The sequence below is a fragment of the Ambystoma mexicanum genome, chromosome 10 (genome assembly GCF_040938575.1).
Source record: "Ambystoma mexicanum isolate Mex_15411 chromosome 10, UKY_AmexF1_1, whole genome shotgun sequence".
In the NCBI taxonomy this organism is placed as follows: Eukaryota; Metazoa; Chordata; class Amphibia; order Caudata; family Ambystomatidae; genus Ambystoma; species Ambystoma mexicanum.
In genome coordinates this window covers 731123105-731147692 of record NC_090932.1, presented here as the reverse complement: position 1 = coordinate 731147692, position 24588 = coordinate 731123105, and the positions used below count along the sequence as shown (strand labels likewise).

Below are 24588 nucleotides of genomic sequence, written 5' to 3'. Positions count from 1 at the left end.
AGCTTGCCAGTAGAAGCCTGAGACAGCAAATAAAACCAACAGTAACTTTAAAGCTGCACCTTCAGGAGAATGGTGATTCTTGCACTAAGGTTTTGCAAACTGATCCTGCAACATTGCTCCACCTAATTCAGCAACTAGAACAAGCACTGGGAGAAATGAAGACTAACCACTGTCGGCGAATAGTGCGCAATATGAAATAGCACATTACAAAATGGACAATTCTTCAAATCACTCCCATACTGAAAATATTCAGAACAGAACTGGCTTTGCAGAGAGATGGAGACGGATAAGTTGCTTAATCTGAGAACTTTACTTTGACAGATGCAATTACCCTGTCCTGAACTTCAGCAGTTTCAAGTTTGATTGTCCGAACTCCTGAAAAGAAAGCTAATCTCGCCTGGTCGAACACAAATAATTATTTCACCATTATATATCTAGCTGGACCCTTTAGTTGAAGGCTTCATTAATGGCTTTTTGGTCAACTAATTGCCCTTTAAAGAGTAAACCAATTCAATTTCAGTATTTTGCAACACATTACCATTTGACATTTTTCTCACACATTGTGTTACTTCGCCTTCATATTGTTTTTTCTGCTGATGCTGCTAATATAAATTGTCTTCAGAATAGCAAGCCTACTCTTTGGGGTAAATGTATGCGGATGACTAAAATGGCTGTGTTGCCAACACCTGCTTGAATTACAGGAGCAGTAGCACAAGATGTTGTGGTAATGGGTGCTTTAGAGAGGAACAAATAGAGCTAAAGAATCAACCCCCCGGTATTACTAAAATTGTATTGTGCCTCAAAAAGTATGTCTATAGATTTTCTATACAGAACAGATAAAAAGAAAATCTCATCCAAAACAAAAAGTGTAGGCTAAAGTCTACCAATCAATCTGATTCTTTGAATAATGGAGCAATTACTGCCTAATGTGGCAGCAAAATCAACAAGCCAGAAATGATCGTTCTTCGTACCTGAATGAGAAAAGCCAGCACAGCTGGGGTATTTCCACTATGAGTTGTGTGGCTTCAGATGACTGGTCTGTAATGCTGTTTGTGGGAAGGAATGGATGAGAGAGACTGACGTGATTCTGTTTTGCTACACTGCTCAGTTGTGGTGCTCTGTGTTCCCTGCATGGTTCTCTGGCCAGCTGAGCTTCAGATGGAATCCATCTTAAGAGAGTGTGTTCAACGCATACTATCTGATTTTGATTGTTATAGGGCTTTTTTTGCGCAAACAAGGTATGAGGCAATTGCAGTACGGTTCTTTAATGGCTAGAAAGAAGTTTGGCAACTGAGGTGCAGGGGGAGGGGGGAAGAGTGCTCTAAATGTCTAGTTGCAGAATTACAAATATGCTTTTAAGGGTTCATTTAATACATTAGTCAGGGATACCCATTTTCAAACTATTGTACAGTATTCTGTACCTTTACTCTGTAATGAGGCAATAAAATAATTTGTTCAAAGCCATTGTTTACACTTTACTGGAGAGCTTTCATTGATGCCCTCTTCTTTAAACAGCCAAAGTGCAAGTATGACGTTTATATATCAGCCCTCAGTTGCGTCAGAGTGGGTTAGGCTGCAGTTGGTTACAAGTGTATTTTGTGTGTGAATGTATGTGCAAACCCACACTCTACTGTGACCTAGTCACCTGCCTGACCGCAGTAGTGGAGGGTGGCATGCAGAAAATCCTCTGGCTATTGCCATTAGGTCACACCAAGCCAGTTCTGGGGAGCTGGACCCTCGCCAATATGTCAGTTCACTAGGGCATTTCAATAGTGGCCTTCTGGAAAGCCATGCAGAGTAATAAGAAGCGCTAATTGAGCGAGCCTGCATCCATTTGTACACAGACCTCAAGCTTCAATGAAGTTAAAGTGCCTGTTCCGTTAAGGGAGAGAATTTTCTAACTAGACACTGAAAGCATAGAAGGAGAAGGAGGGTGAGGGGCTGGTGAGACTTAAGTGGAAGGAGGCTGTGATCTTCTGAGGTGGTCAAACAATAGTGAAAGGAGATGGGGAGGGCAGGACGGAAGGAGGGGGCAGAATTGGCAACAGCTAAGGAGGAAGTGATTTAAGGAGGTGGGGTGAAAGAGTTGGAGGAGAGACTATTTTCTGTCAAATGATTGAGAACAAAACAAGGTGGTGGTGTGAAGAACCGAGCAACGGGTTAGAGACAAGGTGGTGTTGAGAAGAACAGCACAAGGTAGTAGGGGAGGAGAGGTGTTGGAGAACTGGCCAAAATGTTTAGAGGAGACACCAGAGGACCATGATCAGGAATGCAAAAAGGGGGTGGCGGAGGGAAGAAAGGTTTGGTGAAAAGTTTCCACTAGACAAAGTTTTGGAGTGAAGAATATTAACGTGGTGAGGGAGACTACTATAGTGAGGGAAGGGGAGAGAGGAAGATTTGTTTCAATGTAACGAGAGGTAAAGTAGGAACCGACTAGCCTTCTAGCCAAGGGACAGTAATTGTATTGATAAGCTGCTTGGTGAAGTTAAGGCCCAGGAAGGGGCTAGCCAGTTAAAGGAAGGTTCTGGAGTGCATGTGACGGGAGGAGGATCCATTAAGGGCCAAGGAGCTTTGTGGTAGTTCAGAGCAGGTGTTATGTTATTGAGCTTTTACCGCGCCAAAGGCTGTAGGCATCCAGGCGCCGAGAGATAGATTGGTGGGGAAGATTAATTTAGATAGTTTGCTAATTGAAAAGAATCGTTTTCAGTGGTTTACGGAAGGTGAGAGGATTCTCAATTTTCCGTATTTGTAGGGGCAAGGCATTCCATGCCTTGGCCCCTTGAACATGGAACGAGCGTCCAAGGCCTCGGGTGATGAGATTCCAATAGGAAGCCTTTAGCTGATCGAAGGTTTTTCTTAGGTTGATAGAGTTTAACCTTATCCTTCAGGTATGTTGGGGCGTTACCAAAAATAGGTTAAAAGGATTACCAACTTTCAGAGGAATAGGAAAGAATCTTTCATCCTCTCTCCTGGTTAGAGACCCACAGAGTGCTATAGGGCATTAGAGCATGGGTTAGTTGTGAGGTATGGAACCCTGGCTATCCTGCATCTATTCTCATTTGAGCAGAAGAAAGTGTTAAGGTCATCATTGAGCCCTCTAATATAAGAGGGGGATGTAACCCATCATAAGCATTTGAATTATGACGTCTTGGGACCTTGCTGGACAGGAACTGTCACTAGGGAGGCTAAGTAATAATGTTGAGAGAGAGAGAAAGAAAGACAGATTTAGGCAGAGGGATATTTGACAAGGCCGTCCTGTTACCATTTCTGCTGAGGAGACCATGGATCTACATTTTGACTTGGCCCCATTTGTGTACGATCACCAACAAAGTGCTTAATTTGGTGTTGGCTTTCTTTTTTTGTCCCAGATGTCTGTTTCCCACCTAGATATTATATTCAATGTCCTCCTTTACAATCACGTTTCCATTTAAAATCATTCTATACATACTTCACACTTAGTTTATATTTTCCACCACCCATCTGATGCACTGTAGTTAGACTACCCTTGCATGCAATTTTCGATTATGGCCATCTGCTGTCCTCTTGCTTTTTCTTTCAACTCCCACATGAATTTGGATTCTGCTGAGTTGTTCACAAAGGGCAGTTATAGTTGTATCAGGCTATAGTATAGGAGTAAGGAGAGAAGCTGGTATTTTCTGTTCTCCATCGTGAGATTTTTATAATAATGTGTATGACCTCTGAGGGTAAATCTGTACTCGCCAGGCCGGTTTAAGAACGTATTTGACCGCAAATGCCTGGATGAAAACATTCTGAACTCAACTTGACACTGTATTCCACCAAGTCAAAAATATGACGTCAAAGAACTCTAAACAAAAAGCATTTTTCATGTCAGATTTTATGCATAACTCTTCATAAAGGAGATAAAGAAGAATTGTTATTCAACATTACAATATTATAGTAAAAATGCTGGTGAACATAAGTCATTTACAAAGGCAAATTTACAAAAACCAATATGGTGATTAATAACAGCAAGTGAAGCCCCCTACCACCTATTGAAATGCAAGGATCCTATTCTAAGCCCTAGGCGTTTCAGGACTAAGTCCCATCTTCAGGGTGTAAATTCGTGCCAATTCCTGGAAACAAAGAAAAGTTAAATATAATAGAGCAGACTAGTTATGAGACACTATCAAAGCACAAAACTCCAAAGTTTTACTGATCAGTATAATTTGAGCGAAAACGCTGACCTTCCTTCAACACCAAAACACTGGAATGCCCTCTGGCATTTCAGACAGCTATTCTCACTTTGGTCTATTCCTTGTCAGACTATCTGCAAAACAATATGTAAAATATTCAGAAATCTAATTCCCCTCGAGGTCAGAAACATCCAAAAAAACGTGTGTAACCATACTTATATAAAGGCATGTGGTGTAGTCCCAGGTCTCCATTAATCCATCAATAACTCAATCCATCAATGCCTGTATTAGCCTTGGCCGGATGTGACCTTATGCAAAGTATCCCACTTTCAATTGGGTTGTAGTATCATAACCTGTAATAGGACCATTCCGCATGAATACATTCATGTCAAGAAACCCACTACATTGATGCATAGCAGCACGTCTTGTTTAAATGCAGTGTGACAGCCTGCGACAAACGTCCACTTTAACCACTCGTTATATGCACTGCGGAAAGACCACAGAGAGACTATTAAAAATTATTCTACAGTCATAAAGACTGTAAAATGTTACTCAGGGTCTAGGACTTACCCTATAACGTAGCATAAGGTGTATAAGCGCGTTATAAATGCCACATATATCATATCATCTGTTCCTTCAAGTGTGACAGCACAAACGCGCAGGGGAGGCCATACCGGCCTCAAAAGGGAGGAAGAGTGTCTGCGTCAATGCGCTTTGTTGAGTCAAGAAACAACTATGAATGGCGGCACAGCGGGTGCCATCCTATGTGTCAGATCCTCGTTGTAGCTATTGACTTCCTATGAAAATGTATGGAGTTCACTAATGTTAAGCCTTGAAGTGTTAAACGGGACAATGTCTAGGTGAACCTCCTTTTGATGTATATTTCTGACTATGTGGGGTCAAATCTATACATAAACTAACCGCTTTCTGAATTCCAATCTCACGGCTGTGCACATACGCTGTGTGAGCCCGCCCCTCCAAAATATCAGGAAGACGCAAGTCATCGAAGTGCTAAGCCATGTATTGTCACCATCATAGTGTACTCTTTCTCACGCATGGGGGACTATGCGGAATTAGTCCTGAAGGAACTATGCAGGCAAAAAGCGGCATCAAGGTGAAAATGAACAAACCTTGCCTTCCTAATACCAAGGACTGTCCCAATTGTAGAGAATACAAGATAGTACTATATAAATGTCAGTCATCATTGGAATCCACAATTAAATAAATAGAATACCAATTCTCAAGTTCCATCAAAGACGGAGAAAAATAGCAGTAAATTCGTATGTTTTTCTGCATTATTACTGATGGGCGCCAGGTGTAATGCACCTCACTCAAATAGCTTGTACTGCCTAAACGTATTGCTTATGTCTAAAACATGGCCGTAACAAGGAACAACTTGATGCTTCAACCACCCGTTGACATTTATATGCCTAATGACATATATAGAAATTGAGGTCAAATTCTGCATTCATGCTCCTTGGGTTCAAAGATGATGGGCAGTCAATCCAATATATTTCTCGCTTTTGAAGAAGGTTACCACCACGTTTTGGAACTGAAACCTGTTCCAGTACCACGAATCTCAGCTACGCCCCTGTGGGTCTTTTGTCATGAAAATGTATTGCCACTGGAGACTTTTAATTCTTTGTCTGGATCTGTGATTGATTTTGTCCACCTCTGTTTCGCTCTCCTGGGTGTTAACCCAACATAGTATAGGCCACATGGACACCACAAAGCATAAATCACATTCAGAGTCACAAGTATTATATAACTCATCAATTTGACTTCCCTACCACTAAGAATGCCTTATGGTAGAGCCCCTAATCAAGTTGTTACAGTGCTGACAGTTGTGTATACTAACATGTCACTTAGTTTTAGAATTTCTGGATGCAAACATTGGCAATGCAATAAACAATCTAGAAGTGGCTCTATCGTGTTGAATAACATTCCAATGTGTTATAACCCGCCTAATTTGATCACATTGTATGTATGCACATAAACTAGGCATGGTGATGTTTTAACAGTCTGTGGTTGCAACAACTATTCCCTCTGTGATGAATCCTGTGCATCCATCACTGACCCCCAGCCTAAGATCTCCTCCCAAAGGCCAGGGCCAGGCAGCCGCTACCTGACCCTGGGGTTAGTAGAAAGAAGGAGGATCACAAGGGAGGAGATGGCTTTCAGGGATATGTGACTCCATCAGGAGAGATGCAAAGGGGCTGCAGGAGACAAGGCAACTTCCCCAGCTCTACACCTCTCGAGATCCCGGCCCGCAGCAAGTCTTTGATGGCTGACATCGATAATTCTGCCAGCCCTCTAACTAGAGCTGGCGAGGGCGAAGATGACTTGCCTCCTTTAACGGCCTGCTCAGCCCAGAACTCTGTTATCAATGTGACCGGTGTGCGATTATATCACTCGTGGGGGGCTGCCTCCCAGGAATGGCACCATGAGAGGCAGCAAAGATGAACACACAGGGACCCTACCTAGACTGTGTTGTAATGGCTGTTCCGTGTCATTTCATTGTCTGCCTTTTCATCCCCAGGCTTTTTAACGTGCACATTCCATCGAATGTTCTCATGGTTTATTTTTTTTTTGGGGGGTGTTCCCCCAAACCTCCAACCCACACATTTTTTTGCCCACCCACCCAAACCTTTATTTGCCCTTTCCCACCCCCTAAAAAAAATTGATGTGCACATTCAGTGGAATGTGCACGTTTAAAAGCCTGGGGATGAAAAAGCAGGCGATGAAAGGACGTCGTACCGTAATGGCATCATCCTGGGCCCCCAATAGACCTAAGGCACCCACGGAAAACCTGAGCATAGACGGTGACGGTGATGGTGCTGGAGACGAGTGCGCCGCTAATGACAGCCTCTCTTTTAGGACCTAAATAAGAGGGGCACTGCCAGCATTGTTGGGTGCAGCATTCAGCTGTGCTCCAGCCCTAGCGGCCCTTCTACCGCACTTGATCTACCTACCCAGCTGACATCTGGCCAAGTCCCAAAGGAGAAGCCATGGTTAGCGTCTGCAAAGGCAGCCTTATGCTTTCTGAACTGGCAGACATGAACAAGTTACTACTGGCCCTCCTCTAAGCTCAAGAAAGAGGGGAAGCCTCATGGGGCCCACCAATTGGAGGGGAAGACACTCTGGGGGCTTTAAAGCCACCAGTGAATATGGCCCATCACAACCACGAGGCCCCGGGAAACTTGACCTGCAGCATTATGGCAAGTCCGAGACCTATTTTGACAGCCAAACATTGACATCAATAATGCTCTGGCCAACAAGGGGCATCCGGTTTTAAACCATTTGGGTTCCCCCTTCTCCCACCCCAAGACATTTGAACTATGCAGTGCGCCTCTCTCATCAGCCCACTCTTCCGTGGGCAGTCCGTGCATTTAGTGCCAAGTCCATGGCTGACAGATCAATTGGTGGGGTTGGTTGCACATTATTAAAACCTGTACCGAATAATGCTTGTACCTGGGCACATAGATCAGAGCTAGGACATGGTAGGAAATCCAATGGGTTGAGAGGGGGCCGCAGCGGGGGTCAATATTTTTAAACACGGCTCCCAAACTGACACATTGTCTAGAACCCAGGGAAGCACTTGTAAATAAGTGCACCCATTGGCTCTGTGAAGTCCGTGGCTTTCAATTTGTAACTCGCAACGATATTTCAAATTGCACTAGATTGCGCTATCGGGGTTAGAGCACTCTTGCTTACGGATTGACTTCAAAGACCGGAATGTGGCCAAAGGCATACTGGGCACTGAGATGGGCTGCCGCCCATTACCTAATAGCATGATTGAAATTCGATCCCATCCCCAGTTTAATTATGGTTACACCCTCCACCCCCTCGGAACTAGGTCCCACTATTCTGTGCTCCCTAGTGCAAATCCAGTGCTGCTGGGGGAAAGGATTTAGGATTAATCCAATTGAACAGGAGAATACGCTTTGCACGATGCCCAGAAGAGAACTTGTTGAGATAGTGTGATGGCCAAATGCTGGGACACGGGCCTACTGCGCATGCCTTCTACTTGGGATGCTTAGTTAACTGTTCTGCTAATTGCTATTTGTATGTGTATGTGTTAGGAAGTACTTTTATGGTCTCCAAGCTGAAAAAAAAGTTATTGATTGAATACAAATTCTTCTTTATCTCGTTTATGAAGAGCTATGCATAGAATCTGACATTGAAAATGGTCAACCTTTTGCTTAGAGTTCTTTGGCGTCATATTTTTGACTTTGTGGAATACAGTGTGCAGTTGAGTTCTGGATGTTTTCATCCAGACGTTTGCGTGTAGATTTGTTTCAGGTACTGGGGCATACCGGTTTTCAACTTGGCACCAGTGAAAAGGTTATATTAAAGCATTTTGCGTAATTTGTCTACATAAGTTCGATAACCTGCTTTACTAAATGAATGTGTTGGGAAGGGGGGACGATCGTCCCAGGCCCCCCAGCGCTTTTGGAGGCGGCAGAGGCCTGGGAGTGTGCAGTAGAAGCTGTAAGGAAGGCTTGGTTCTCAGAAGCATGACGGACACAAGGAGTACACTCCAAGGGTGTTCATTAAGCAGTGTATGGGTGAGAAAAAAGCCTAATCTAACCCTAAATTTAAAATGGGAGCAAGCTACAACCATCAAAGTAAAAGAAACGCTGTCCTGGTGGTGTCATGTCAAATCAAAATGGTTTATACTAATAAACATATTGCCAAATCTCTACTTTATATAACAAAAGGGTGCAGGACAACGATATGTATAACAAAAAGAGTTTAATGCAAACTAAAATGTCCAAAACGGTTTTGGTAGTTCAGGACTGGTGAACTAATATGCTCCCTTCACTACGTTGCATCATGGAACAAATATGTGGTTCACTTTCATCCGTTCACTCAGACCTTCCTCTGGAGGCAGTTTGGCTTCCCTTGATCGGGCGCGAGCCTTCAAACCGCCAGCATCACACTTGTTTCTTTGCAATCTTTCACGCTTTAACTTTTACATACTTGCCAGTTCGATGCAGAGACTTCCGATAGGTGATCACGTCTCGCTGGGCCACTCTGTTATAGTGTAGCAAGTGCACGACAGTCAGAACCTGAATTAACACTGCATTTACGAGTAGGCCTGAATCCTTGCAGGCTGTCTGTTGACCGAAACACAGAATACGAGGCCTTGTTTCCCGCCCCACCCTTGCATCCCAATTCACAGGCGTGGCAGAGGAACGCGCGTATGCCGCCACACCAGTTAGGCCTTTGAACGTATTAGATAGGAATGTGTGCAGATGGAGAAGTGAAGGGCTGCGGCCTAGTGCCAAGGTCGACCTCCAGGTAGCGAAGGCAGAGGTCTTAGGATGCCAAAACATGGACCAAGATTTGGAGCACTAATGCCCTCCCCAGAAGGATGTCCTTTCTGTTTGAACTACCAGATGTGCCGGATAATGGGTTTTAAATCCTTTGTGAACTGAATTGATTAGTGGGACACTAGGTTCATTCCTGGGGAGGGGAACTGATAAGCGGAAGCAGAGAATGACATGATTCATGTTTTGTGCCAGGGAGAGCTAAGAATGATGCCCATACAGTGTGGAGGGCATGATTGGAGCACTGATGTGTCTGCGATGAGAAAAGGGTTGCTTTGTTCGCAAGGACCAGACTGACCTCGAAGTTACCCTCTGAGTTCACATTGATAACTAGGTGCATGTCACGTTGCTAGGATTGAAGGTAGGGTGGTGCTACCTGATATTAAGAAATTGCTTTTTAGCATTCCTTGATGCACAAAGACATTACCCACCTGTGGTCAAGAGGAGCGAGCAGACAGCAGAACCAATTGGACGATGGGTTATGTGATCATTAGCATGTAAATAGGCTGCAGCCAATAAGGGTGGGGGATTAACACTGTATATCAATTGCGTCATAAGTGACGACTTGTGTGTTTATAACCTGAATCTTGTATGAAAGACGTCGGAGAGCTCTTCGGCACTGAGCTTTTAATACCCTCTTTCTTTTTCCTTTTGTATACAAAATAAAAGCTCTTGTCTTTCTCGAAAAAGGGTGCTCCTAGCGGGTTGTATTTTCTCAAGTCTGATCGCTGGGAGTTGCCCTACAGTCCTCTCGTTCAACGACTTTCAACCTTTTCAGTTGTATTGACACCGAAACATACTCTTATATTCTGGGACATTAAAGGAATGGTTCGGTCAGAAAATATTATTGTCCCTATGGTTCGCCCATGTGTTTTTAACCATAATTCGATCGATTGTACAAACATTTCCTATGCACCTTACCCGAGTTTTCGTCTCTTGAACAAGCAAAATCAGGCAGCAGGGCGCAGCCATCTTCTGATAATCTTATCACTTGCTACATCGCCCTGGGTGACCTGCGTTTGCGGCACTAAATCATATCCCCTGCCCCTGAGCCTGACATCACCAAATCATTGATATTCTCCGCCTCTCTCCATGACGTTACTGGGCAGCGTAGCCAAACGCGTCTAGTCGTCACCTACGCGACTAGACACGGAACCCGGAAAACAACACACATTGTCTCACAGCACAGCGCGTCACAATTAGGAATATGAAACTGTACTTTAAAAGGAAACATCAAGACTGTACAATTGGTAAAGTACATTTATTTCACATTAAATGTTTCGATAACATTTGGCGTCTGACATAATCAAAATGGAACCTTTTTGCTTTGCTCTCCATCCGCAAATGTTTATCGTGAGTCACACGCTGTTCCTTTTGGGTACTCGGGGTGTTCGTTTTGTCTAAATGAAGCACTTCGGTCGCACAGTGAATTGCAAAGCTGGTGCATGAACTTGGCACTAGACCACTGTAAAGGTTATGTTGCTCCTAATCGCTGGTACCGCGTACGGGCATGTTGGACCTTGTCTGTCGTCCCAAAAGACGGTTAAGTAGATCCAGTGATTGACATGTAGCTGCAGCTGGCGGTTGAAGAATCCATCGGTCGGGGTCTGGAATAGATGACAATCGCAGAATGGTACGATGTACCTGTTTGTAAAAGATAAAAATAGAAATGTGTCTCAGTAGCCGATCTTTATTACAATTAATCATTTTCTTTATTAGCGCAGAGGTGACACAATGTGAACCAAGAGAATACAACATGGAATATCAAAGTACTCCGCTATTTGCTTCCGAGGATAGTGCAATGGAGTATGTTGAGCTCTAACCATATTGTGTAAACTGGGGCAACAATGTAATAATTTATTAGCGTATAACTAGGGAGAAACTAGTGGTGGTTTACATGCGTCTCGATGCTGGCCTGCCCATGTGCACGGTAGATAGCCCAGCACACAAAGTTTGTACTAGCACTTCATTGCAATATGCCACACAGAACAAACAAGTACAATGTGACCCAGCAATAACGGTCAGCTATTCGTATTTCGACTAGTTCTGGTATGAAATCGTCTAAAGAGAAACTTGCATTATATTCGGCATTCTCTTGGCGTAATGCAGACTCCTCCGTTCGTGTCAATGATTTTTCATAAACTGAACTTATATGTAACTAGGTCCAGTTTCGGAATGGACAACCTTATCATATCATACGTTATTACACCCCCCCCCCCCCTTCAATCCTTTTCGGAATGGTCCCTGCCTCTCAAGGTAAAAAAACAATAGAACCTTATACTGTGCGCGGGATGCGTGGGCCTCCCAGCTCCCAAGCAAAAACTCAAAGCTGGTGACCTTCACTCAAAATGAACATACATTCTTACTTTGCAACATCCTGTGTCAACGCATCCATGAGAAAATGAATTTTGAAGCGCGGGCACAGGATGAAAAAATTGGGGGCTGTCACTGCTCGTTGTTCGTGGCACTTCTGAGCTGTAGGAGAAACTTGCCAATGACAGAATGCCCCCTATTCCCAAATTATAGTTAATGTAACACAAAACTGAGTCAAAATGTGTGTAGTAATAGGCCCACCTCTGCTTATTTCATGGCCTCCTACCCCATGGCATGTTTTCACAGTCAGTACTTCTTGCGTGCCTAGAATGTTTTGTGGCCTAGGTCTAATCCCTTTTGTAGGACGAGCAGATATTCAGCTTTTTTGCAGAACTTTATGGCAAGGCAACTGCCAAAACCCAAAGATTCTTACACACTGTTATCCATTGGTCATTAACACGAAATATGAAGGTCACACAGTAGCTCGACTAAACTGTGAAATGTGAAAGCAATCATAATAATTGTAATATTTTTTTAAGAAAAGGACTATGAGGATAGATTTCAAAAGACAAATTGCATACTTTATTAGTACAGTTTATAAAAACATTTTTTGCAAAAATAAAAACGGATGGTAATCATTTGAACCGGGTTTTGAACGATTTAACGAGCTCTGATTTGGGTGGACATAGCACGTTGGCAATGTTTTGTGGCAATGTATGTGTGCTCTGAACAGATTTGTGCGCAATTCCATGAGTATGCATCTTGACGACATTAACAATAAGATCTTTCACAAAATCAAATTCCATTTTCTCATTTACTGGTTTCACAACCCATTTTTTGCTTCTTTTCGTAAAGGCCATAGTGTAGCGAAGCATCCCTAAGTTTCCTGCAGTCCTAGATTGTTCCTGGCCTACATTCTCGTTATGCGCTTATACCGCTAGTAAAGTCCTAGATTTCATCCCTTGGATGCCGAAATACAATCTCTTTGGCCTGTACTTTAGGCACATATCGTGGAACACCTCCAAATCTTCTGTGTGACAGAATTCTGTGAGTCCCTTCAGATCTCTTCATAGAGTTTTATCAAACACAATCTTCTCAAGGGCTTTGTGTGGAGGTAAAGATGGGATCAACCACTTCTTCTTCCGTGCCTGCTCTGGGGACAAAGCGCCATGTTCACATTGGTGGAAATGTTGGTTTTCTGTCCAGTGGGGAACGTTGGAACAGTGGTGCATTAGTGAGCGGCATTTTTCCAGTAGAATTTCCACAGACCCATCACATGTTTTGGAGCTCCACCAAAGATGGTTGCTGAAAGACTGGGACCATTGTGAAATACTTTCAAAACCTTATTTTTTTCCCTGCCGCCAAGATTTTTTTTATTTATTGATTTGGCAACATGCCATACATCAAATTGATGTTTCATATTTGGATACTGCTCTCTCATTGTCTTGGCTATTGAAACGTGTCTGTCCGTGGCTATGAGGTCTATTTGCATTCCCCTCGATTGTAGATCTTCCATTGATTTTATAAAACCAAGTTTCAACATGGCCACTGAGGATTTACATGGGGACACCTGCACGACCACCGAACTCACAATTTTCTTACTTTCCATGTCCTGAAAATGGTAGGTGCAGTACTTAGCAGAAAATCTGGGGCTGTCACGCTGTCCATCGCCGGCTAGCCTGAACCGTTTGTCGGGGAGTGTACTTTGAATAGCCTATTGTTCAATTTTCCAAGCTTCACTAATGGCAGGGAATAATCACGTTGGTATTTGTAGTATTGCGTTTTAGAAATGAAATGGCGTCCCACAAACTGAAAGAAACTGGATAACATTGTGAAACTGGAGCCACTGAAAAGTAAAGCTGCTGCACACAGTAGATTGCCAGCTGGCAGTTTCCCCCAGCATCGGTTCAGCGGACCATGAAAATGCTTTATGTGACTTTTCACAGGTGGCATGTATTTTGAGGTTACTGCCTTGTGTTAGACGAGTCACGCATACCAATGGCTTCCCACATACTTCCCCTCCCACTAAATGCACACATTTCAGCATCTTTATAATCTCCATCAAGCTGCTGTTGACTACTATGTATTTGGCCTCTTTTGTTAGACTGTCATCGGCAACACTGTTGTTTCGGAATGAACCGTTGTGGACATATCAGCCAAACTGGACATACTATAGTCGATACCTTTGTCTGTTTTGTCAGTGAATAGTGTCGATGCTTCAGTCTCTGTCATTTCAACATCTGTTACTTGACCATGGATAGGAGAAAATAACAATGTGGACTGTTTTTTGGGGGCATTCTTTGTGTAGGTGTCGATTGTGTCAAGTGCTCATCGAGTATTGTAAAACTATCTTCTATAAATTCAATTTCACCTTCATCTGGCGGAGCAGGCGCATTGTAGCAATGGTCCAAAAACACTTTGCTGGATTCGCTGGTTATATTAAATTCATTTTCTGGCCATTGGACATGGGCATCTCGAGTATGAACACGCTGCGCCTCAATTAATAGTTCCTCCGTGGTGAAAACAGTTTGGCAAGCAGCATCTGTCATTTGTATCGCTGTCTGTGTCTGCATAGTCCATACTCCATCGGGCAACTACAGGACAGATAGGAAAAGGGATGTTCAGTGTAAATCCAACATACAGTGTTGTACAATTTACATTAACAAAAGCATATAATGAAGGCCTCAGCACAAAACAATTGCCAACAATATAAAGTGTTTATAACTAACCTTATTTTTATTTCTTTCCTTTGAAACCTTCTTTACTCTATCAACATCAGCAAGCTGGTGCACTGACTCAGATCCATGTGCCTCCCGTTCAATATACGGATCTTGTATACATCCCTACAAAAAATAGTATCCATTTAAAATAAGTCATTTGTATTACACATCAAATTAGACCGACTTTCTTTCATTAGATGGTACTGTCAGTACACAGTGCTTGCATTAGTAAGGACGAAAATATTCGAAACTGGACACACAATTTGGAAAGACGACAAAGGTACATATCAATATCAAAGTACAAATGAAACATTGTGTAAAACAATTACACGATATGTAAATATGATCACATTATCTCGTCCAATTCAACTGTGAAGACACATACCTCTGGCACCGGATCTACTACGAGGGATGTTGTAATTGTAGTGGACGCTTCAGCATCTCCCTGAAACACAGTACTTGCATTAGTAAGGATGAAAATATTGGAAACTGGACACACAATTTGGAATAACGACAAAGGTACATATCAATATCAAACCACGATAAACATTGTGTAAAGCAATGATACGTTGCGAAAATATGATCACATTATCTAGAATTCCGTGCATAAAACCAGTCTGGAACAGAATAGCTAGGTAAGATTACCTGATACGCGCTCGAAGTGGTTGATGACGCCAGGCAAGACATGGATGTTGAATCTTGTTTCTTCATATTCGGTGGATAGTCATGGAGTTGTAAAGGGAAAGTATTATTCGATTTAGAAATTCCAACATTAAAAAGTGGCATCTAAGGAGACTGAATACGAGAAAATTATGCTTATGTAAATGCATAATATAGCATAGTTATCTGTCCCCATAAATCAATATTCTGTGTTCTAAAAAACAAGGCTGATGTTTAGCAAAATAGTCATTATTTAAACAGCTATTCAATCACATAAATATCGAAAGTATTATAAGTGACATTTACACCGAAAATACAGGCGTAAAGCTACATCCGGAAACGTGTCTCACCTGTGGGGGCATGTGATCGAATAAAGTTGGAATCGCGTTTGGGAGCAATTTTCGAGTTGTTCTCAGTTGATTCCTCTTTGTGTACAAGGATGTGTCATACATGTCCAGGTTGAAGTGCAGGCTGCAGATGCGGTATCGATGACCCCTCTTGTCGCCAAGACTTGTTTGACTCTACTTTCAAGCTCTTCCGGTGGATATCGCAATGTCTGACCCATTCTCTTATTCGATCAACAGTCTTAGGGAATACATACATTGTAATGCCTTTGGATTTGTCTCGGGTCTTCGAAGGGCAACCGAAAATAGAACATGCAGGCATTGTTGTAAATTCTGCAAAATTAAGGTCAACATTATTAGAAAATTATTTTGCATAAACATGTGAGAATGAATTGGACCATACATCGTTCATTGCACGCTTTCTTTTGGGCACCACAGCAAAACCAGTGCAGCGTGTGCAGCTGTATTATGGGATACATTTCACAAACGATTCATTGATCTGTTGAAAATCAGAACATGTTACTCGTCCCTTGAATGTTCAATCGTGCACGAAAAGGAAACATGCTTATACTATAGACACGGTGTGCCAAGGATGCAATACGATGCCAATTGAAATTGATAAAAATTGATATATCGATAGCTGTCATGATGCCTGTCCCCGGAAGACCAGACCAGGCCCAGCAGCCCAGGAAGCAGGCATCATGCCACGTGGAGCATGCCCAAAAGCCCCAGTTAGGGGCTGTTTTATCAATAATGAGCCTGGCGCCCATGGCGCCAGGACTGTACCCACTTACCTGAAGCAGACCATGCTGCATACTCACCTGAGGCAGACCATGCTGCATGAAGACTCAAGCCAAATGAGGCTTAGGAGGGACTATTTTGTTACTTGGGTGGGGCTGTGGAAGAATACTTACATGGATCTTCTTCCAAGGCTATTTAAACCACACCCGGACAGCCACACATGCTTCGCGTTATTCTGCTTGCTGCAGCGTAACGCTCACTGTGTTTTCAGCAGCTCCAGTCTTCAGCCACACCCGCTTCAGTCCTGGGACTCCTGAAACAAGAAGACAAAAAGGATAAAGGTTAGAAAAGGAGTTTTAACTTTAATCCTTACCTGAATCCTGATCCAATTCGCCACGGAACTGAAAGACAGAAGTCTTTGAAGCATCGCTTCGCATTCCTACGGCGCCGCGCTGAACTCACCTGCTTGGCGGTACTTCAGCATTCCATCACGCTCTCTCCATCTCGCGGCCGCCCTCCGACACCTAAGGAGACAAAGACAGCAAGGTGAGCAAGGGGACTCTCTAAGGCCATACAAGCTACCTCCAAGGACTTACCTGATTTACCACGGGAGGTACTCACCTTATTTCGGGTCAGCGCAGTCAACTCTGCTTCATCGCCGTACCCCTGCCCCTAAGGGGAGAAAGCAAGCACAATACCAGTTACACCCCACAAAACTTACCTGATTTACCACGGGGGTCTCACCTCATCCCGGGTCGGCACAGTCAACTCTGCTTCATCGCCGTACCCCGGCCCCTAAGGGGAAAAACACAATAGACTTACCTGAATCTTACTGAGTGCCATTTGGAAATCTTCGAGTGGATTAATCGGCAACCTGCAAGGAATCGGACAGAGTGAAGAGCAGACATTTGAACTCTTATGAACAATTGGACTTTAGAGTCAATACTGGAACTCACCAATTCCTCTACGCCAGTGAAGTAACTGGTCATCAACGCGCCCCTGCGGTCGACGCAGGATGAAGAGCTCATCCTTCCAAACCATCAGGTGAGACTAAGGAGGGGACATCAAGAGTGATCAGTGGGAAGACAACAGGAGTGGGGAAGGTGGGTTGACACTCAATTCCACGGGGGTTAATTCCTCTTCTCCTTTGCAGAAGAATATTCTTGCGAGCCAGACAAACTAGGCTGAGCGGGCCAGTCCAGTCAGTCATCTCGGCGCTACAAGTCACGCTAGTGGAAATAACAGCGGCCCAGTTCCGGTCGACGCCCCCGTGGGAACCAGGTGAGTGTAACAATAACGTAACAAAAGAAACTCAAGTCAATAGCAATGAGACAAATTAACATAGCACTACTGAGTAAGTTACTTCGAAATAGATATAAATTTACAAACAAAGGACATATGATTAGGATACATTCCCTTACCTTGACCAACAAACAGTTAGATTCAGCAAGCAGAGTAATTAGTGGCAGGAGAACAGGGAGATGTTCACAGGTAGCACACTGACGAGTTCACTCGAAGCGGTCACAGAGTAGCACGTTCACGAGTTGACTTGCAGTGCTCAAAGATGTTCTCATGGTAAATATCAAGTGGTTTATAAAGAATAAGAAAAAGGGGTGTTTTTGTGAATGAATGACCTGTACATGTCGTGGTATTATTTGTATTGCAGGGGCACGGCCTCCTTGAAGGGGAGCCTGCCTGGAGACACTGGGTCTGAGGAGGCCATGTGAACAATGGCCCCTGTGCATAAGATATCTTTTGAAGTGTACATGGCGTTTGGCACATTGGCCTTTCGCGCCCGTGACAGCACCTCATGGAAGCGCACATCCACTGGTGCAAACTGCCTTTGATAGTGGAGGGGGGATGGATTGGCCGGTGGCGTGCAGGCAAGTCACCGGAACACTGCGGAATGGAGACACACTTATGTGTATTGCAGGGGAGCGGCCTCCTTGAAGGGGAGCCTGCTTGGAGAAACGGGGTCTGAGGAGGCCTTGTGAACAATGGCCCCTGGGCGAAAGATACCTTTTGAAGTGTACATGCTGTTTGGCACCTTGGCCCTTCGCGCCCGTGACAGCACCACGTGGAAGCGCACATCCACTGGTGCGAACTGCCTTTGATAGTGGAGGGGGGATGGATTGGCCGGGGGAGTGCAGACAAGGCACCGGAACACTGCGGAATGGAGACACACTTGATTGACTTAAAAAATGAAACAACCATTGATAAAAAATATGTTGTGTTTTATTTGGTTTCTTATTTTGATGGCACAAAAATGCTAAACATTGTAAAGGTTTGGTTGCAGCTCAGCGAGGGAAAATCCCCTGTACTGACCGCTGTCACTGGGGAAAGTTTGTCTAATGGCACCAACGACATAGGCGGGTATTACTCGTCGAATGCGGTGTCCAAGCCTCCCATGAAGCCACCATGTGTACGAACGATAGGCCACCAGCCGGTACCACCTGTGAAAGAAAAAGATACAAACTGAATTTAAATGACCAAGATAGGTGTATTAAACCTTAGTTGTCAATGTCAATTCTTGTATCCAATGACATTTTTGCCAGGACAAATGCTAACTAGACACTGCTCAATATTGAACGACTTTTATGCGACTATTACTAGAGAATTTCAAGACTAAACTGATATGACAATGATCTATTGAAGTTACGAGAATATAGGGGACAACCATGAAATAGTAGTGGCCTAACTGACATCACAACCAGACTATACTTACTCGTTACTTGGATTACGAGGCCGAACTGTTGCGCGAAGTTTGTGCATAAGCACCATCAAAATCCTCAACACGGACCGTGTGAGGCAGGCTGCTGTGAAGTCTGGTAGCTCGGTAACGCATTGCGGCTGTGGATCGCCTTGCGATATATAGGACAAGCATCCAGAGTTTTCTCGCAGCAGCAGTTCTCCTCCTCGGTTGGCATTAGCGCGCATCAATTGCAGGTACACCAGGTGGAAATACCGTCCATGCGACTAGGCCCAGGCTCTTCATCTGTTGAAACGTCCACCCAACTGTCGTCCAAAGCCCCATCGTTTACGCAGCTTTCTCTTTCCAGTAATTCCTCCTCGGAATACTTGGGCTCATACAGGTAGGGCATTGTTGTTACCGTTGTGTGGTAAACAAACGAAAATAATTTATAGCGGTGGTACTGGTATCTGTTCACACGGGCTACAAGCAACAAAGGTAGCTGACCAGAGCACAGAAACGAGCCACAGAATACTCAAAGAAATACAGTGAGAGGAAAGAGGCTTCCTGCTGTTTCCATGGTGACATGTCATTAGCTGAGGCGCAGAGAATGTTGACACGAGACGTGCTTTGGCGTTGTGAAATGGCCGGTATGCGTCTAGTGATCTCAAGCTCAAGGGTGGGGGATATGATTTAGTGCCATAAACGTAGGTCACCCAGGGTGATGCGGCAAGTGATAAGATTATCACAAGATGGCCACACCCTGTTGCCTGATTTCGCTTGAGTTCAAGAGACGAAAACTCGGGTATGGTGCATAGGAAATGTTTGTACAATCGATCGATCGAATTATGGTTAAAAACACATGGCCGAACCGTAGGGGCAATAATATTTTCTGACCGAACCATTACTTTAAACGCTTGCAACGTTACAGGCTGCCAATTGCTGGTGACCTCCGGCCCACATCACCCTCTTGTGATGTCCAGCAATGCTCTTTCCACCTCTTTTCCTTTTTTCTCCGGTTTCCCCGATGTTAACACACCCTTCTGTGAAAGTGCGATTAAAATCTTTTCAGAGGACATATATTGTCCCCCCCACCTTCCCCCTGCTGGCTGCCTGTGCCGTGATAATCTGAAACCCTTTACCACTGCGCAGCATTAAAAGCCAATTAACATAACCTTACAATTTAAGAACACCACAGGGACATCAGACTATTTTTCCCAGCTGTAAGCCAAGGAGATCCCCCAAACAAGATGTTCAAATGGCCCCCACAAGCCCTGATACATCTTCAGCCGGCCCTGCACTTGGTTAGCCCAATTTGCTAATCCTAAATCAAGAGCCCAGTGCTGGATCGAGTAGGGTGGAGGGGCAGCCAACTGGCCGCCCCTTAGCTGAAAGTCTACTTTATGAATGCTGGAATCTTTCTGACACCAGAACCACCGATCTTTTATTAGCTTTATGCAGACATGAAGTTGTGTATATGATGCGTTCCCCTTTCTGCGTACTTTGATTGGCACACCAGTCTGGTCGTCCAGAGTTGGGAGCAGGATTTTGCTGGGAGATTTCGGAGCATTTACTGCCTCTAAACACCGCCTGCGATCACGCTCTCTCCTGTAGAGGTCGTCTGGCAGGTTATTATTGCCTGCTTACTTGCTAGCCAGGCATTTGGTTGCCTTAACCAGTCCCATCAGGGGTTCCATTGACGCTTTATCCTGCATCTCTGGAAAGATTGCAGCAGCTTTACAGTATTGCATCATTCAAGACACACTGATGCAAAAAGTAATGTAATATCCTAATATTTCCTTTAAATAAAGATCTGGGGTACATTGTGTTTTCTGAGACCATTTGATGAAGAAACCTTGGAATGTCATTGAATGTACAGTTGATACTTGTTCTAAGCCTGTGTGGAAAACAGCCTGCGAGTTGCACTCCCTGCAGGTCGCTGCGCCGTGTTGGCCGCGTTCAACAGGGCGCGGCGAAACGGGACCTGCGACAAAACAGACGCGCCTAAACTTCAGTGGCCCAAATGGGTTCGCCTAAACGTCCTGCTCCGTTTTTCTTTTAATGAAGAGACCTCAAGTAGCGCTCTGCTGCCATCTTGTGGCAAATGTCGAAAACCGTTGCCTGCACATCCAATAACTAGGATGTATTTATACACCGAGTGCCTGTTTTAAGCAGACCTCCAATCTTTTGGGTTCTGTGTTGGAATTCCCTGCCTGGACTAAATATTTAGAGGGTGGCGTGGCCAAGTAGGCAACGTCTCATCATTGACTCAGTAATGCAGGACCTGGGCAGTGGTGTGTGTGTGGTGGGGGGCGCCCCTGCTTCACGACTCTAGCAGCACAGCAGTCAGTGCCGGCTTTCAGCATATGCGATCTGGGCAGTCGCCCGGGGCAGCACATTAGCCCCCTGCCACGCCATCCAGCTCGGGGAGTGTTTCAATAGCTCCCCCCAGCTGGCGTGGTGAAGGAGCCCCATTAAAATGAAAAGCGTTCTGCTCTCCTGCTGCCACTGGGCGCTCCAGCATGAGCACGGGGCGCATTCCTTTTAAATAGTGTCCCTGCAACATCAGCAGGTGCCAGCCTTCACGTGGGCCGTTTGGGGGCACATTGAGTTTCCTCCCGGGTGCTGCCAGGGCTAAAGTTGGCCCTGACAGGGGCTTGTCTCCTATGGGGAGAGGGGCCCATGCGCTTGAGGGTATATTGCATACATAGTGCCCTCACGCAAAGCAAAGCAACGTGTGAATATTGGGTATTAGCACCCGGCACAGGAAGCAAAGAACAAGGGCTGAATCTCCCGATGTACGCCGCATTCCAAGCTACCTGATGGCTGCTTCACCCACCTGCCATCTACCCCCACCATCCCTTCTTCCCGGACCCCCCCAAGCCCCACCCCCACCCCCACCACCCTTCTTGCCACCGCTGCAGCTACTGGTGCTTCCGCCCCTGGTCCGTTGTGGCTGCCATAGAAAATGGAAGAGGCGCTCCATATGGAGCCCCGCCTTCCAGATCCATGGTGGCCATCTTATAGAAGTATTTTTATTCAAAGCACGGGACGCCTTGAGCCGTCCCATTCATTGGATGAAAATACAATGTTTTCAGCAACCCGGGGTGCTAATAGCGTTAAGGCCCTCTCCTGTGTGTTTCGCTTAGGCCTTTAACTCGGGCCCCGGGACCTTAATACCCAATTCGGCCCACAGGATAGGGTCCCAACGCCTAAGTATTAGATACAAACCAGTGTTAATAAATGCATTTCAAGACGTTTCTTAGAAAGCGTTGATCTTATTACGTAATCAGGAGTGTGTGTCTTAAAATACTTAGAAAATAATTGTTCAAAAATACAGATATCAAAAAAGAACTTTCTCTTGACTGATGCCAAATCTTTTGTCAGATAAAATGATTATATTCAATTTATAATAAATAGGGTTACCTGAATTCTGTTTTACAATTAGAGCAATGTGTTATCATTATTACAAACAATGTATGTGATTTGATTCCACCTTTTAGAAATGTTCAGAAAACACATCGCAACCTCTTTATGAGAGCTAAGGAGCACATTAACACATATTCTGAATAATTGAAAAGCATTACTAGTACAAAGTCACAGCTTTCACCTTAAGCCATGCCAGGCTTACTGCTCTTAATCTGTTATATGACTTCGGTGTGTGATGTGTGTTTATTCCAGTTGTCCAATCGCAATGCATTCAATTGAACTTTCTATTCATATACATTAATTAAAATATACAATTAGTTTGCAGAGTGTTACATTCCTACTACCCAACACCTGGGTACCGGACATTAGCGTTGAGGAAATTGATGGGGGCCATTCCTAAAGTAAGGATTGGGGACCATCTTAAAACCCGTTTATCACTGCCGATTAAAGGCACTGTGAGATAACCCGGAAGGGCCCCTGCGCTTGGGTCAAGATCAGCATCTCATTGTGTCTGACTCTTAAGCCCTCCTCCGACCACACCTATGGTGCTTTCAAGTGGCTTATTCGCAATGTAGAGCAGCAGAAAAGTTCACTAGAAAAAGAGAGAGCAATGAACGTGATCTACATAAGGGAAAGGGGGGTCAATACAGCTATGCCGGTCCGGTGGTGTTACTGTTACGGGCAGGGTGACCGATAGAAGTACTGCCATTTTATGACCTTGCACGGGCACCACTCCGCTAGTAACAGCAATACCGTCCAGCGAAATGACCACCAACAATATGCATTTGCCAGAAATACTTCCAAATAAACTGCGGTATCACCGATTCCAGCGGCATATGGGCTAGTATTACCACTGCCGGTATCACCGTTGCTGGTATTACCATAGCCAGGGATACCGGCAGCGGAAATAACGTTGCTGCCTGAATGTTATCCATTACAAATTCCCCCATTTCCTGCTGCTATCCAGTGCCCATATTTGTGGCAGCATCATGTCACAAGAAGAAAAGGCACAACTCCCAGAACTGCAGCTGTGCAAGCCTAAGGTCAAAAGGTCACTTCACTCGCTGATGCAGTCGTGGAGCATGCAGAGGAGCTTTATGGGTGCAGACAGCGCACGTTTTAATTTTGTATGATATATAAGTAATGTACTATTTGTATATGTGTCCACTACAACACACAACTACATTTGGGAATTGTGTTGGGCATATTTGTATGTACTGGTGCTCTAAATTGTTCATGAGATTGGTACATTGTTTCACGTTGTGTTCTTTTGCAAATGTAGGTTGTTGTATTACTTTATGCACGGTCCAAGAAGGACAGTAAGAAAGCTGAATAGTAAATAGAAAACCACCTGCATGGAATAAAAGAATATGCTGTGTAAAAAGTTAAAAGCAGAATAAGATAAAATGAGTCACCAGACTCAACCGGCTAAATAATGAAAGCTGGTCAAACACAAATGTAGTACCGCACTTTTAGTACAACAGTAGACGCAGAGATTTTCCTGCTAAGTTAAAAACATGACTAATTGAGTAATATTTAGCTGAATGAGAGTAAATATATGAATGTAATTGGCAGGACGCACACCAATTTGTTTCAAAAGCCCCACTGCACACACGACAACCTGCCACCTTGGCAGGCCAGCAGACAGTGCGCATATGCACGCACTGTGTATGCCCTCAGCAGGCACGACCACTAAGTAGAAGAAGTAGCACTCATTGCACGGATATCAGCCTTGCCAATAATGCAAAATGTGCATCCCTGGAACACACATGTCACATGAGTGTCTTGCTCTAGGCATCTTGCAGACTTGTCTGCGGGCTTGCATGACATTCTAATCCCAACAGGTACACAGTCCAGGGACAGTGATGAGGTAGGGACCCTCCACTGAAGGCCGAATAGCTGCCTCCACCACTGCTCATGCCAGACCCTTGCTAGCGAGAGCAAGCAGTGAAGTAGGGCTACAAGACACCACCACTACCGCCTCCACTTCCCCCACCCCACACTGTTGTGGAAACACCAGCAACTCTGGATGATGCCGCCATCCCTACAGTGGTGTATAGTGGACCCTCCATCGGCTGGATAGGTGGCACAGCTGTCACTGAAGCCACCACTGCCATGCCACAGCCAGTACCTCTCGTGGCTCACACCGATCCCTCAGCATTGGCTCGCAGTCGTCATCACCATCACGTGCAGTGCAGCCACTGG

At 44.6% G+C, this 24588-nt stretch overlaps 1 protein-coding gene across 2 annotated transcripts in view; it reads left to right on the top strand.

Annotated features, from left to right (window-relative positions):
• The window catches only part of COMMD2 (COMM domain containing 2), a 158754-nt gene extending 157294 nt beyond the window's left edge, over nucleotides 1-1460 (top strand). For both annotated transcript variants that reach the window (XR_011276073.1, XM_069618371.1), the window contains one exon: nucleotides 3-1460. Coding sequence is in view for 1 of the 2 variants with exons in the window: in XM_069618371.1 (XP_069474472.1) it covers nucleotides 3-200 (198 nt within the window). In the remaining variant the exon portion in view is untranslated. The remainder of the gene's footprint in view (nucleotides 1-2) is intronic.
• The last annotated feature ends 23128 nt before the right edge of the window (nucleotides 1461-24588 follow it).